At 35.7% G+C, this 16,559-nt stretch overlaps 1 protein-coding gene across 4 annotated transcripts in view; it reads right to left on the reverse strand.

The window, feature by feature from the left end:
- Positions 1-16,559, reverse strand: part of WDR37 (WD repeat domain 37) — a 103,296-nt gene that overhangs the window by 3,103 nt on the left and 83,634 nt on the right. For all 4 annotated transcript variants that reach the window (XM_037835676.1, XM_037835675.1, XM_037835672.1 and 1 more), the window contains 2 exons: positions 2,448-2,582; positions 1,791-1,905 (listed from right to left, as the gene is read on the reverse strand). In XM_037835676.1, the coding sequence (XP_037691604.1) occupies positions 1,791-1,905; positions 2,448-2,582 (250 nt within the window). The remainder of the gene's footprint in view (positions 1-1,790; positions 1,906-2,447; positions 2,583-16,559) is intronic.

Here is a 16,559-nt window from a genome sequence, read left to right on the forward strand (position 1 = left end):
AGATGATAGATGAATGTACGGTTCATCTATACATTCAGTTAAAAAAATAGGAAAAAATTCTCCTGGACAAGCCAATTTATGGTTTTGTTAGGGGTTGTGAAACTTTTTGAACTTACTTTGGTTAATTTCGTGAGTAATTTTTCTATGATATGAACTCAAAGAATAAAAAGATAATTAATGTTGCCCTTATGTACTGTAAGAGATAAGAGAGGCTAAAACATTTGTTTCAAGGACAGTTAGTTTCTGGAAAATTCATGCTTTAAAGAAGTGTTACTACGTTGGTAACAAATCCCCACTTTTCAGTCTATCTACATAGCTCTCTGGTCTATAATTTTGAAGTACACATAATTACAGAGCTGGTTTATGGTTTATGAAATGTACTTTGGAACTTTGCGAAAATAAGACCAGTAGAAATCAAGAGAGTAGCAATGTAAGGCAACAATGGTAGTAACTGCTATAACAAAAAAAAAGAGACTGAAAAGTGATGGTCAAATGTACGTATGTATACACAGACACATGCGTGTGCACACATTAACATGTACACACACAATCGACCAGCAGGATCTGGGAATTAATTATATAAAAAGTAAAGAATTCATTGGCTTATTCACCACACAGATGTTAAGATGATATTCAGGAAAGATTAAAAAAAAACAAAAAAACAAAAAAACAAAAACAAAAAAACAAAGGAAGCATGATCGTGGTGTGGGGGTCATTTAACCACAAGTGGAGGTGTTTTTATTATCACATCTACATCAATTAGCTATCATCAAAAAACAGCCAGTAAGTTCACTCACTCTAAGACTTTGACCCTCAAACTTCAAAATATATCACTATTGCCCAAGGCATTTGTTTAAAATGTAGATTCCCAGACATCACCTTCAGAGATTCTGATGGTGTCACAGAGTTGGAATTCTTATCAAACATTCCAGGTAACTGTAATGGGGTCATCTAAAAGCTAATGCGTAACAAGGCTAACTCTTCCATATACTACATCTTCTGAAGCACTTATATTTTAATAAGAAACAATTCTTGAACTTACAAGAAAGTAGGATTTAAAATGGAATTTCCTCCTGTCAGCAATAATTTCCCACAAAAAGGTGATTTTTTGGTTGGAAGTGGAGTCAGGAATTCTTTCTTAAAGAGCAACATACACAACCACCAATCTATGACTAACACTGGTCCTGCTTTATTACATTAAATACTGGTCATTTAAAATATTTCCAGTTTCAATAAATTCAATCACAAATATCTAAGACTGTGTTTGCCAATTTGAGAGCCATTAGAACGTGTGCCACTGAGCTCTAGAAATGTGGTTACTGCCAACTGAGGAACTGAATGTGTAATTTTATTTAATTTTAATTAATTTAAATTTAAACTTAAAAAACTGATACTCAATTCAGTTACTGACAAACTTTCAAGTGGCTCTGGAACAACTTGGGTAGGTAGCACTGTGTTTCCAACTTTAAATTTTATGAATTCTAAATACAGATTAAGTATTTCCAATGGAAACTTAATGTCAAAAGACTTAGTACAAAAATCAGAATGTAAAATTCTCTAATAGTTTTCTTTATTGTCACATGTTGAAATGATATTATTTTGGATATATGTGATTAAGATGTTAAAACTAATTTCTTCCATTTCTTTTTTTTAAATGTGGCTGTTAGAAAATTTTTAATTATATGTGTGGTTCTATTACACAGTGATGATCTAAGATATAAAATTCCAAGTTCTTCTCTAACTTTCCTTGTGAATATATATTCTGAGCCTTAAAAACACAATTCTGTTACCTGTCTATTGCTTCGAGGAAGCCTTGCTAATCGTACTCCTGACATATCAAATAATCTAACTTGTCGGTTGTCATGTGGAAGGGCAATGATTTTTTGGCCAACACATACATTAATCCTGCAGAGAAGAGACAAAAGTGGGTTATGTTTAAACAGTGACAGCATAAAGTTTCGCATTTACAGATAATGAGATAGTAGGATATTTAATGTTATTCATATTTCAAGTAAAATATATTATCAGATTGCAGGTATTATATGTGGTATTAGAACACTGAGACTAAATTATTCATGTTACTACAAGATAACACAAACACAAATCCTCAAAATACAGACATATACATTACCCAGAGTATCAGTTCCCTCATATTAAATAAAACAAAAACCCTATAACATATGGCTCTAAATGGCTTATTCTTATTCTTAAAAAGCCCACATCACCAACCTGATTTTATACTTAATAAATGTATTTATTGAATACTGAATTTGCATTAGAGGATCAAGAAAATATAATTTTCCAGAGTTTAACCACTCTTCCCAAGGATATATCAATTAACACTAAATTTATATAACTAAAACATTAAAACACATTTAACCCTTTCAAGTAACTGCAGTACTACTATGCAACTCACATGTTTCATAAAATGAATAGCTTTATTTTACCTGTTAATGGCAGAGTCTGTACGAATGGTTGCAATTGGGGATCTCATATTTTTTAAATCCCAGACTTTCACAGTACGGTCATCACTACCTGAAACAACGTTATCTCCCACAGTAAACACAGCAGACGTGACAGTGCTAGAAGTAAAAGATGACAGAAGTTAAAAATCTCAAAAGTAAAGTTCCAGTATATTAACAATGAATCATATATAATAACATAACATAATTAACATAATAAACATAACAAAGTTGTGTTCAGAAACTCTGGCAAAATAGGTAGAAATGAATTGGAGATGTGGGAGCTTTACATTTGCCTTATGGTCTGCAAACTAACCCTGTTTAAAAAAGCCTCCATAAGTTTATAAAATAATTCCTCCCATTTAAGTACAGTTAATTTTTTCTCAGTAGATTAGAAAAATATAGCCCATCCTACTCTATTCTACCAACTCCAGCCAATGGAGATAAGAAAAGTAACCAGAAAACTACTGAATAAGTAGAACCTGCCAAAATGTCTATACATTGTGTTTGATAAAGAAAATTTTTTACAATCATCCCAACTGCAACTTTCAGTCAGTTTAATCAGAACATAAGAATTAAGAGAAAAACTTAATATTAGAATCATTCTTGGAACCTGTTCATATAATCAAAAATAATAATTTTAATCCAAATGTTCTGAAATACAACATGACCATGGTTAGAGGGAGGGGGCAGTTAGTGGAACAGAGGAGGGTCTAAAATGTTAAGACAGTGAGATGTAAGAATCATGTGTTACATATCAAAAGTACTATAGAAACAAGAGAAGAGTTAAAGAAAAGATTTCATTTAGTTTGTGTTATGTCAATGATTTTATAAAACTTTGCTCTTGAATTTATAAAATACAATTGTGTCTGATAGTGATAAATTTAGCAAACATTCTAATGGTGAAATTGGATTAAAAATATAAGCAATGGGAAATGTCATCACTCAAATTCCACTGAGAATTTTTAAAGACAATCAAAATATTCAAAGGGAAACTGTAATCTTTCTACTTACTAAGGTCTGTTATATGGCTGTATAAATTAATTAGCAATGTTAACCTCCCAATCAAAGGAAAGCCACCACCCACTGGATCAGGGGAAAAAAAATCACATTAGAAGATATTTGGGACTAAAATAATAAAATGACATTTGAAAAAGAAAAGCCTAAATGCCTAAAAATAAAAGCCTCTGTTCACTGGCAATGTTTAACAAAAAAGAATGTGATAAACATTTTTCAGTTAACTGAGGATTAACTTATTTATGCACATATCCTTTAAAATATCAATGCTGTCATGAATGAGTACTTAAAGGAACATTAGGCATTTTTTATTTCAGCATATTATTTAATGATGCAGAAGAATTCTCATTTTATTCATTCGTTTATTCAACAGACTTTAACAGAACTTAATTACTGCATACCAATATACTAGGCATCAGTTTTAGTAAATGTGTTAATAATGAAATCTTGCCACAACTGGCCTGCCCATAAAGAAATTAGATGATTTCAGGCCAGAGTTAGCAATGAAGATTTACCAAAGCTGCCATGTGAATAGTTTTTCAGAGGGACATATGACAGCTAAGTGCTTTAACTCTAAAATTGTAAACCATGGCCAAAAAAATTGGGGTCTCTAGCCCTGTATAGAGGCTTAAAGTATTTCTCGGTATTCATCCATGTTATTTAAATCACCCTACAAGACTACAAGCATGTAAATTTCCACCTATCAAAGCAATGTTATGTTATTTTCTTATCTTCATTAATCATTCATTTAAATGGGTCAAAGCTTGGTTTCCACATATTTGATTTACTGGTATCTACTCTAACTGAGGTCATGTACATTAATTGCTTGGAATTTAGCAATCTAATTTAAAATGTCAGTTGTTCTGAGAATTTGATTTCCTGTTTTATTCAGACTACTGATTGAGATTAACACTATGTAGTCACTGTGGTCCAATTTCCACTTAATTTAAATGGACACCAAATTAATTTCTAATTAAAACCAAGCTCCACAGGATTAATAAAAGTTTTAAAAAATATAATAATACTATAGCAAAGATTCTAGAAAAAACATGACAGGACAGTAGAATCAAGGAATTTCAACAATGCCTCTGACAAACCATGATAAGCGACGAAAGCTGAGGTCCCCAATAGCAAACTTTGGAATAATGGTAACATTTTAACATAGTAAATCTGCCTTTTGAAATGTAGACTTGGCCACAACACATATATCTGTAGTGTGAATTAGCTCATAAACAACTGGTAAATAAGGAATGAAGTCAATTTAATGTGGGAATCATATGGTTCATATTTGAGTTTCCCTTGAACATTAATGTTTTGCACTATCAAGTAATGTAAAATACATTAAAGCGGCTAACTGTTCAGACCTTATGTGCTGGTTTGAAGCCATTATGTACCCCCAGAAAAGGCCAAGTTCTTTTAATTCATTCCTGTGGGTGCATATCTATTGTGGGTGGGATCTTTTGATTAGGTGTTTCAACTGAGATGTGACCCACCCAATTCAAGGTGAGTCTTAATCCTTTACTGGAGTCCTTTATGAGAGAATAAAAGGCAGTAAAAGCTGAGAGAGCATAGAGAGAAAAGCCCTGGAGGAGCTAAGAGAGGACCACAGAAGCTCAGATAGAAAGCCACTGGAACCAGAAGCTGAAAGCAACAGAACCTGGGGAGCAAAAGACCAACAGACACAGGCCATGTGCCTTCCCATGTGACAGAGGTGTCCCAGATGCCCACCTTTCTTCAGAGTCCAGGTATCATCCTGTTGACGCCTTAATAGAGACATTTTCACAGTTAAGAACTGTAAATTGTAAGTTAATAATCCCCACTGTGAAAGTCAACTCATTCTGGTACATTGCATTCCAGCAGCTTTAGCAAACCAAAACACCTTATTTCTAGTTCCTTCACCATCCTGGTCCACCTCCAGCCAGACCTATCCCGGAATGCATGCTATAATCTGAACCCCCCAGAGCTAAAGTCATTCTTACCATCTAGCTGGCCCAGGTTCACCTTGCAATTTCATCAGCTCAAGTGAATGTGTGGTCAGCAACAATATCCCACTGATGCAGCTTTCCACTAAGTCCAAGGAAGGACTTTCTGACAAGGTTACCCTGGAGGGAATTTGGGGAGCTGGCTATGAATGGTTATTATGAGGTAAGGCAGCCCCTCATTCTGAGTCTGGGAGGGTTGGAGCCAGGGACATGGGCAGCTTCCAGGAGGGACACTACAGAGGCCAAGCAAAGAATAGAGAATAGAATGGACCCTGGGGCTACTCTCAGTTCTGAGATCCAATTCTCAGAGTCCTGTAGAGCTGGGATTTCAGGCATCTCCTCCTCTTCCTGTTATTCACAATTTTGGGATATACTGCTCTCCTTGCCTGTTTCTTCCAACTGAGGATACTCTGATTGGCCCCACAAACCCTGCTCCTGTGAGATGTACCTGCTATAGCTGGTACCTCCAGGTCTCTATGTGGGTACACTTAGGCCCTGTGCCAGTTTGGATGTACTGTGTCCCCCCAAACGCCATGTTCTTTGATGCAGTCTTGTGGGGGCAGACATATTAGTGCTGATTGGGTTGGAATCCTTTGATTGTTTCCATGGAGATATGACCCACCCAACTGTGGGTGATGACTCTGATTGGATTATTTCCATAGAGGTGTTAACCCACCCATTCAGGGTGGGTCTTAATTAAATCACTGGAGCCATATTAAAGAGCTGACAAACAGAAGGTGCTCAGTGCAGCCATAACCAAGAGAGATACTCTGAAGAACGCACAGGACCTGAGGGTGGAGCTGGAACACAACCTGGGATCAGCAGGTGCCAGCCACATGCCTTCCCAGCTAACAGAGGTTTTTCAGGTGCCATTGGCCTTGGTGAAGGAACACACGTGTTGATGCCTTCATTTGGACATTTTACGGCTTCAGAATGTAACTTTGTAACCAAAAAAAAAACAAAACAAAACAAAACAAAACAAAAAACCCCTTTATAGAAGCCAATTCACTTCTGGTATTTTGCATAATGGCAGCATTAGCAAACCGGAACAGACCTCCTAGAAGTGGAGCACATGAGGGCTAGCCCTGAGCCTCTGTGGCTTAATCTGGACACAGGGGAACCCATCTACACTCTAACATTCAACTGGGATTAAGTGAGTAGTGCATTTTGGTCTGGTATCCAGTGGCTCCAATATAAGACAGCCTCCACCTACTCCTCCCAGTTCTTATCGCTTAAGGTTTTAGGAGTAACACAGGCTCAGCACCTCTGCACTGGAGTAGTCCAAGGGGACCAAGGGCCATGCCAGACATGGCCATACCAGGCTAGCTCCAGCCTAGCCTCTGTGCACAGTCTGGCCCCAGCTCAACCCCATATCCAAGGCTCTGGGCTAAGGCCTCCCCAACCACTATCCTTAATCCTATTTTCCCCAGAAGCCTTGTAAATTTTAATGCACAGATTTGTAGGGATTACTAGTAATAATTTAATCACATTATAGCAGTAATACCTACATAACACATTTTAAATACATCAAAAGGTAGCTAACAGCTGTAAAGTTAAAACAAGTTAAAGTAGTGCTTGAACTACTATAAAATTGTATCTACTTTTAGATTAGTTGGAAAGTATCCCACTACCATATGTTACTTTTAGAAAAAATGAAGTCTTAAAAACAGACCTATTTCCTAGGGAAAAAATACAGTTATATTTACATAATAGTATACAACTGCTTTAAATGAAAATACAGTTAATGAAGTAATTTATGCATATTTTAATTTTATATCAATTTCATAAGATATTTTAGTTTTAGCCAGTGACCAAATAGCATAAATTTCTCTAAGGGGATTAAGATTTTCTTTTGTAAGTCAGTAGGGCAAGTCAAGTTATTCCAAAGGACTTGGCCAATATTTTTCATAAGACTAAGAAATATATTATGTAATTTCAACCAATGAATTATAAATTTAATATAAAGTCATTTGCTATTTCTTAGGACTTTAAAAATGCCAGAATAGCTTTGTTCCCACTTTGCTAGATTCCTGTTTACTCAATCAGCCCACGAACTAAGCAATCATTAATGAACATATACATAATCAATACTCATCTATGATGTGCTCTGAGGGATTAAGCGGTTTAAAAAGAGAAGGCTTCCCCTAAAAGAGTTTGAAATAGTGAGTGGAAATTCAAAGTGAATTTCAAACGGAAAATACATGAAATACAAGGACAGCATGGAATATCCAGGGGGCAGTGAGCAGGCTGATTCTAATCCTTGCCCTGACAATAACTAGCAGCATGACTTTGGGAAAGTCCTCTCAATTATCTGAGCCTTAGTTTCCTTATCTGAAAAGATGAAAAGAGAAGACTTGGAAGAAATGATCCACAGATTCTATGACAATCAATGGCCAAGAAGAAAAGAATATCACAGGCACTGAAAAATTCAATAAAAAAAATCATTAAAATGTTACTAAATAAAAAGGTTTTAAAATCCTCAAGCAGCTTTAGAAATGGATACAAAATCTGGGAATATTATCATGGCAAAGCTAAATTAAGTCAGATTAGTGCTAAGTGAATTATGCTGGTTAAGTTGTTTTTTGAGAGTATAAGGAAGGACAAATTTGGATGCCAATTATACTGTAGGTATTGGGTTCTAGGTATATAGTAGGATATAAAACAAAGATCCTACTCCTATAAAAACTCATATTCTAGTGAAAATAGAAATTAAACAAGTACAGATAATCTATCACATGGTGGTAAGTGCTGTGCAGAAAAATAAAGTAGGATAAGGGGATAGGGATTGGGTTCAGCAGTGGTATGGGGAGGTTGGAAACTGGACAGAGAGGGACACTGCTTTATATAGGGTGGACAGGGAAAGCATCTCTGACAATGTGGCATCTGAACAGAAAATTGAAGAAAGTCAGGAAGTGAGCCTTGGGACAAATGGGCAATTGGGAACAGCAAGCACAAAGGTCCTGACCAGAATACACGCTCGGCTTGTCAAAGGAACAACACAACGGCACGGAGGCTACTGTGGAGCCAGTGAAAATTTCAAGTCAAATGTAAAAACATTATGTTACCAAAGAAGTTACTAAATAGAGACGTATGTGTATAATACAAATCTTAAGACATTTCAAATGTATTTATCTCCAGGTAAAACTGTTTTAATTTTGTCATATACAAGTCTAAACCCTCTTGTGGTATGCTGAGACATATTCTTAAAGAATATATAATCATCTGAACTCATCAGTTTAGTTTACAAGGCTGAATGGCTCTAGCCAAGATGTAAATAATCTTCCTTGAAACCAAATCCACTTCTACAACAAATATTTGTTTAGTGTCTACTCTTTTCAAGGCAGTGTGGAGACACAATGATAAATAGTGAAAATAATAAACAGTCAGACACATTCATACCCTAACAAAGATTAAAGACCAGGAAGAGGGCAGGTAGACATAAACCAACAAACCACACAAATAAAAGAAAACCTAAAATTCTGATAAGTACTCTGAGGGCAAGGCAAATGATGCAAGAAAAGCACATTGGTGTCAGGGAGGGAGGTCAGGGAAGGCTTCTTCAGCAAGTACTGAGTATGATCAGAAGATGAAATAAGGATTTAATCAGTATGTGATAGGCAGGATGGTGAAGGAGTTTTCAGGGCAGAGGAACTGGCATGAAAAAAGGCCCTGTGCCATGAGGGAATGTGGAAACCTGAAGAACTGAAAGAGGACCAATATGGCTGAAGAATTGAGAATAAATTACAAGATGAAGCTGGAACACAACAAGGCATCAAACCATGAAAGGCCTTATAAGCCATGGTAACATTTTTAGTCCTTATTCCAGCATTAATCAAAATTCCCTTAAATGTTTTAAGACAGACGGGTAACAACAATCTGGCTACCGTGGATAAAAGATGTACTGCATTATGGGAGCTGATGAATAAGGTATCAAGAATGAGTCCTAGGTGTCTGGTCCATAGGAAAGGATGAACGATGCGGCCGTACACACAAGACCTGGCTAGCTCTGGGGAGTAGATCATGAGTGTGGTGTTGGGTATGTTGCATTTGAGGGGCCTGTGAGACAACTAAGTGAAGAAGACTTCAAGAAGACAGTCAGTTACTTTCTGACCTGAGCTAGAAATTTAAATCCAAATTGTCACCTGTAAGTAATCACCTGCAACTGAAGCTACTGGGATGGATGAAAATTATTTCATCCAAGGTCAGAAGCCATTGCTTCTACATTCTCCCTGAACTCAGAACCGTGGGAATAGGTAAAAAGTTAATATCCTTCTCAAGGATGAGGTTTGTTTTCACAACATGAATTCTATCAAAGTCTTCAAAGGATCATTTTTAAGATAAGAAATAAACTATGTAATAGTATATAATAAATTGTCAAGCGCTACATAATAAGAAATTATTACTGAGACATGCCCTGTCAATGTCAGACTCTCTTATACTAGCTACTAGATTCCTGTTCTTAACCGTGGTTATGCTGAGAACCTCCCTACTTACAGCTCCTAGCAAAATAAGACAAAAAAAGAATCACAGAACCAGTTCTCTGCTTTGGCTCTACCAAAATCAGGAGAAGGTGGGAAACAGTGTTTATAAAAGGGTCAAGGAAATAATCTCACTTATTCCTCAGAAAACTTTTGGCCCTAAATAACAGTCTCTTATGTGTTTTGAGTAATGAGAATTGTTTAAAATGGAGGGTGATGAGGATTGTACAACTAAGTGATAATAATGTGAGACAGGGATGGATTATCATGGAAAGAACATATGCTATGTGAACTCAGGAACTGCCTACTTTACAAGTCAAGCCCTCAATCTTGAGGCTTACTCTAAATGAAACTTATTAAAGAAAAAAAAAGGCTCCTAGAATTAAGAGTCATATTTTTAAGGGGCAAAAAAATTTAACTACAAATAATTTCAATCATTTTGCATATACCTCATTTCTCACAATAATTTCAAAAACATTTTTATTTTACTTAAGAGTATAAAAAAAGGAATAAACTTTTCAGGCTCCAAAAATCCAGGACAAATCCAGACTTAAATGTAAAACTGCTCTACAAACTATTATGTATTATTAAATATTTACTGAGTATTTACTAGAGCAGGGTTTCTCAACCTCAGCACTACTGACATTTTGGGCTAGATAATTATTTCTTGTGGGGGACTATCCTGTGCACTGTAAGAGTTTAGCAGCATCCCTGGCTTCTACTCAGTAGATGCCATGGCACCTCCTTCCCCACAACTCTCATCTCCTTTTGTGACAACCAAATATATACAAAGGCATTGACAAATTTATCTCCTGGGTGGGAAAATCGCTCAGGTGGAAAACCACTATACTAGACCTAGAGGGAAATAAAAGAAGATACAACCCTACTTTCTTTTGAATAATTGGAGAACAGGCCATATACAATAAAGGAAGAAATGGGGAGAAAGAGGACAAATCTACAAAATCAATCCAATGACTAATCTGTATTCTTTATTTAAAAAATTAAAGAATGTTAAAGGTTCAACTATAAATTAGATGTTGCTTTTCCTTAAATGCAAAGGTTATAAAGTTTAAAGCACTTCAACTACTGGTAAAACTTTGAAAAATTAAAGTTTAAAATGCCAATTGTCTTCTCTTTTGACTATAATCTTCAGAGGGTTTTACCCAAGTTAAATTTCAGTAAACATTCTGCTAAATTAATAGAGAAAAAAAAGGTGTCAACAAAAGATCATATAACCCTATGTTAATGAATGCTGAAAGACATAAGGTTTTTAATAAATCACCTTCTTGACAGATATTGTAGGACATCAAAAGGGAAAAAAAAACTGGCAAAGAGGCAGTAGTTTTAAAGGCACCCGTAGATCATGGGCCCCAAAGGGAATTTAGTGTGCTACTACTGCTCATTGGAAAAGCTTCAGACTCTGCCAAACTCCAGCAAAACTCATTTATCTTGTCGAAGAGAGCAGCCGAGCATACACTTCCAACTGACAGCATGGCACCTTCTCACCACACACCACTGCCTGATCTGGAACATTCTGCTCCCTCCGTGGGTCTCAATCAATGGAAATACTGTAATGCTAGCACTCCTCATTAGGACTAACAGCTGTCTTCCCAGTCACACAGAGACACAAAACTGTTTTGCATAACAATCTGCTGAAATTTCACGGCTAAGAAAAAAAATATATGATGTGGAAAATGCTGGACCATGAAATGCTGATGCAGTGTGCTTTTCTGGTACCACATCAAACATTGACTGTGGAGTTTCTATTTCTTATTTTTTAAATGTCGCTTCCTACAAGATAAAGAAATATTTTTTATTTGAAGAACAGACCAGTTTTTCACAGAAGAGCAAGTACTTTTTAAGTAGAAAATGGCATGATGGCATACAGTATCCCTTTCCTTAGAACACATGCTTTATCTTTTCAAGTTACACAAAAACTGATCTTGAAAAAGAATACCTATGAACATGTCATTGTTACTTTATTACTTTGGTCAGTCAACTGTTCAAGTATGTTATAGTGTTAATATAAAAGTATAAGTAAAATACCTATATGCTACATGATCCAATACTTCCTAACACTAAAAACAGATCATTATCTAGAGTCAGTAACCAAAGTATATTCCTACAAGCCAAACCAGAATTTCTAATACACTTAAAGAACAGCACACAATACAATTCCTCCTAATTGTTTTCTTTATGTACAAAGTAATTATATCACCAGATCCCTTTCCAACCATCATTTTTCAAACTATTTTTTTCAATTAAACTTTTAACAGATGAAACAAATCTTCACTTAATAGCCAGGTAGTCTAAATTAACTGACATTACATTTTCTTGGAAACTAGATTCTTCTTTAGCCTTCCCTATTACTTGTGCTTTAAAGAATTCATATAAGCCTGTATTTTAAGAACTCAGATGCCTAACTGAGATGGAAAACTTAGCCTAAGTGAAACACATTTCTGAATATTCATTCCTTGATGGCTAACTCCCAAAAAAGTAGACTCTAAAATTAAAAATAATTAAAGGGAAAAGCAAAACTTGTATCACACATGATTCTTTTTCAATATCAAAATTCAACTCTTCTTTGGAAAAAAAACAAGTTAACTTCACATAACTTGTAGCATTTGCTCAATATTCTCACTCAGTTAGACTACTCTCTAAACCTCCCTCTTCAGGACTAACTGAGAGATTTACAATCCATGCAATTTTTCATTCAACAGATATTTACTAAGCACTCACTATACGCCAGGTGATTAGTGTGAGAGAGTACACAACAGAGAAGGGGATAACATCTGTCTTTGTGGCTAACTGTGGTGATGAAAGCACAACTATATGATGATACTGTGAACAACTGATTGCAAACTGTGGATGACTGTAGGGTATGTGAATATATCTCAATAAAATTGAATTTAAAAAAAAGTCTTTGCCCTTGTGACATTCACATTCCAGTGGAGAAGACAGGCAATAAAAAGAGTTTTTAATGAAATACAATGTAGCATTACAGTATAAAATATAATTCTAAGGCCTAAAAATATGCTGTTGATAGAAATTAGGCCAAAGTTACCAATAAGATTTTGAAATAACCATCTTTATTAACGGCACACAGATAAAATTATGCTCCTAACGTGGTTTTAAGAGAGCTTCAAAACAATACGTTTAGTTAAGTTGGCCAAATTCTCCTCAAGATTTTGTCAATTAAATTGATAAGAACCTTTCTCACAGATTTATTCAAAGATAACATTAATTTCAGTACAACCTGATTTTAAACTACAAAGGAGTTAAAATTAATATAATCTATACAATGATTTCAATCTTGCAATATCAAAGGTCAAGACTATAATCTGCTTCTGTGAATGTGGTCATTCTCATTCTTTGTAATTTGATAATCAACCATAAATGAGTTTTGAATATTTATAATTACATCAATGATTTTAAAGTAATCCAAGTGGAATATATTAAATATAAATTTGGTGAGGAATGATTTCCTTTATGTTTTAATAACTTAATTTTCCATTCACTTATTTCCTGGGTCTAAGACTTTCCCTATTTCATGCTTATCAATTGACAATAGCCAATGTCTCAATATCACTGTTAAGTGATACTGTGTATGAAACTTTGAAAAGTCAGGAATATATTAGGAACTACAAGATTTTTGCTCTCAACATTTTAATACATTAACCAAAACTGCAAAGTGGAAAAAAAGTCACTGCCATTTTAATGAATTAAAAAAAAAAAAAAAAAAAAAAAAGAATAAGCAAACAATGTCATATGGAACAAGAGTGCAGGGGCTGGAAGCAAGAGTGCAAAATTCTGGGTTCCATATTAACTAGTCACGGGGCCTTGGGACAGTCTTCTTTTGTAAAATAAGGAGGTGACTTTTAAGTGTTGCTCAAACTTGAGAATGGGCTGACGCCACTTAGCTAACACTGGACTACATGTACCTAAGAACCATTAAGCTCTAGAATTACATGAGACTGTGCATCAAAACCATTATGAATATGCCTATAAAAAATAATATATGCTATGTATAATATATATGAAAATAAAATAAGCCATAACTAACCTCTCATTGACATACAAATGGATGCTAATTTAGTGACTATGTTTTGGAACAACTGTTTTTTAATTAGGTGATACTTGATTCTATTACTTACTGAAGGAGACTTAAAAGGAAATAATCATTTGGCTCCAGGGACGCATCAGTGGGTTCCACATTTAAGAAGGGAAAGAGAGTGAAAGTCAAATTCCATTTTTAAAAAGTACAGAATTAGTTATCAGAGCCTTCTAATACCTTGCACTTCCTTATTCATTAAAGAGAGCCACCCAAGTGAAATCTTACTTTCATTTTTCTGAGAACATGTGGATGTATGTATTTTAAGTATCTGTTTAATCTTCTGATGACTGACATATGAGAGGACCCAGCTGATATCCATTATACAGAATAATGAAAGAGCCTACATGACCCAAAAACCTTCCAGTGCTCAAAGAAAGGTGCAAGTCTGCCTCAGTAGGCCAGGAACCTAACATAAGGTCAGATCATTGGATGAAACCTACAAGAAAAAATATTCCTGAACCGGGAATCACAATTGCACTGGTACAAACATGTTCCTCTATTCATCTGACAATATAATCGGATATAGGCTGTTTCAGTAATGGGAAGGGGGGTTGATACCATAAAATGTTGCAGTGGGAAAAGGTTATTAAGCCTTGGTCAAAGTATTCTCCTTTAAGCTAAGGTTCACTTATTATAATGAGTAACTCATTGAAGATAATAAACCCTCCAAATATGCACTAAGTTAGTGTCCTCTGTCCTCTACATTACTGAAGGACTTCACGGAGTCCACAAATACTAATAGGAAAGGCAATGCAGTAACGGTATCATTGTTTTTTTAGCAAAAATTTTCACAGGACAACCCACATCCAAATTAAATTCCAAGGTCAGCTTAACTTCTATGAACAATCATTATAATTTTACCCTGGCAATTCCTCAATTCCCTCAGGTCCATCTCTTGCTTTGTATTCACTTGGCAAAACCACAACCTAATTAAATCCAACCCGCTGCTTACTTCATGCTTGCGCTTGGACAGCTGAACAAAGCTGAAGAAAAACATACAACCATACGGATTGGTTCCATTTTAAATTCATGACCATGTACCAGAAGTGGGCCCTTAATGCCACCCTACAATCATAACATCCACTCCTTTTACTCCTAGAGGACTACTGAACATCTTCACCTCTTCTACAACCCCACCCCCATCCCTTCTGCTCCTCACTTTCAGCTTTCTACATCAGAGCTTCCACATACAACCAACTTCCATGAAAGCAAAAATAAAAACAAAAACATCAAGAAAAGCAGAGAAACATATTTACCCAAATGCCACATCTGCATGAATATACATGGCCTTCCTGTCTGTAGCTTGAGATGACTATCTATGGTCCTATCAACAACCAATCCCTCTACCTTTGGACTAAATTCCAGCACCTAAGACTAAAGGATGTGCCTCCAGCAATAATTCTCTCACCTTTTCCCTACCATCATTAAATACTGACTCTCTATTGAATCATTCCTACTAGAATACAAACATACTATTTATTTCACCATCTTAAAAAAAAAAAGAAAAGCCTTCTTGACCCCACTTATTTCAACTAATATTACCCCATTTCTGTGAGCTCCTTTGCAGGCAAACTCCTAGAAAAAGTTGCATGTCCTTACTGTCTCCATCTCCTCTCTTATGCCCACTTTAATAGGGGTGTTGATCCCACTACTCCACCATAAAAGCTTGTGTTACGTTCAGCAAAGACGAGAACACTAAATCTGACAGTCAAGTCAGTGCTCAACTTACTTGACCTGACAACTGAGTGTGAGAGTTGACCACTCATTTCTTGATTCACTTTCTTCATTTGCTTTTGGAACACCACATGCCTAGCTTTCCTTGTCCCTTTAGTGACTGTGCCATCTCATCATTAGTTGGGAGAAATTAATTTTCTAATCCATCTCTTTTTTTTTCTTTTAATTTTCTTTCGTTGCTTGTGCTTTGGGTGGAAGTAGAAGCTACCTCCTATTACTAGGTCTTGAAGATATTTCCTTACATTATCTTCTAGGAGTCTTATGGTACTTTTATATTGAGGTCTTTGATCCACTTTGAGTTAATTTTTGTATAGGGTGCGAGGTAGGGGTCCTCTTTCAATCTTTTGGATATGGATATCCTGTTCTCCCAGCCCCATCTGTTGAAGAGACTGTTATGAACCAGTTCAGTGGGAACTTATCAAAAATCAGTCGACCATAGATCTGAGGGTTATTTCTGGATTCCCAATCTGATTCCACTGATCAATGTCTATCTTTGTGCCAATACCATGCTGTTTTGACTACTGTGGCTTTATAGTAGGCTTTAAAGTTAGGAAGTGTAAGTCCTCCTACTTCATTCTTTTTTAGAAAGTTTTTGGCAATTCAAGGCCCCTTTCCCTTCCAAATAAATTTGATAACTAGCTTTTCCAAGTCTGCAAAGTAGGTTGTTGGAATTTTTATTGGAACTGCATTGAATCTGTAGATGAGTTTGGGAAGGATTGACATCTTAATGACATTTAGCCTTCCTATCCATGAACACAGAATATCTTTCCAT

This window comes from Choloepus didactylus, chromosome 5 (genome assembly GCF_015220235.1).
Source record: "Choloepus didactylus isolate mChoDid1 chromosome 5, mChoDid1.pri, whole genome shotgun sequence".
NCBI lineage: Eukaryota > Metazoa > Chordata > Mammalia > Pilosa > Megalonychidae > Choloepus > Choloepus didactylus.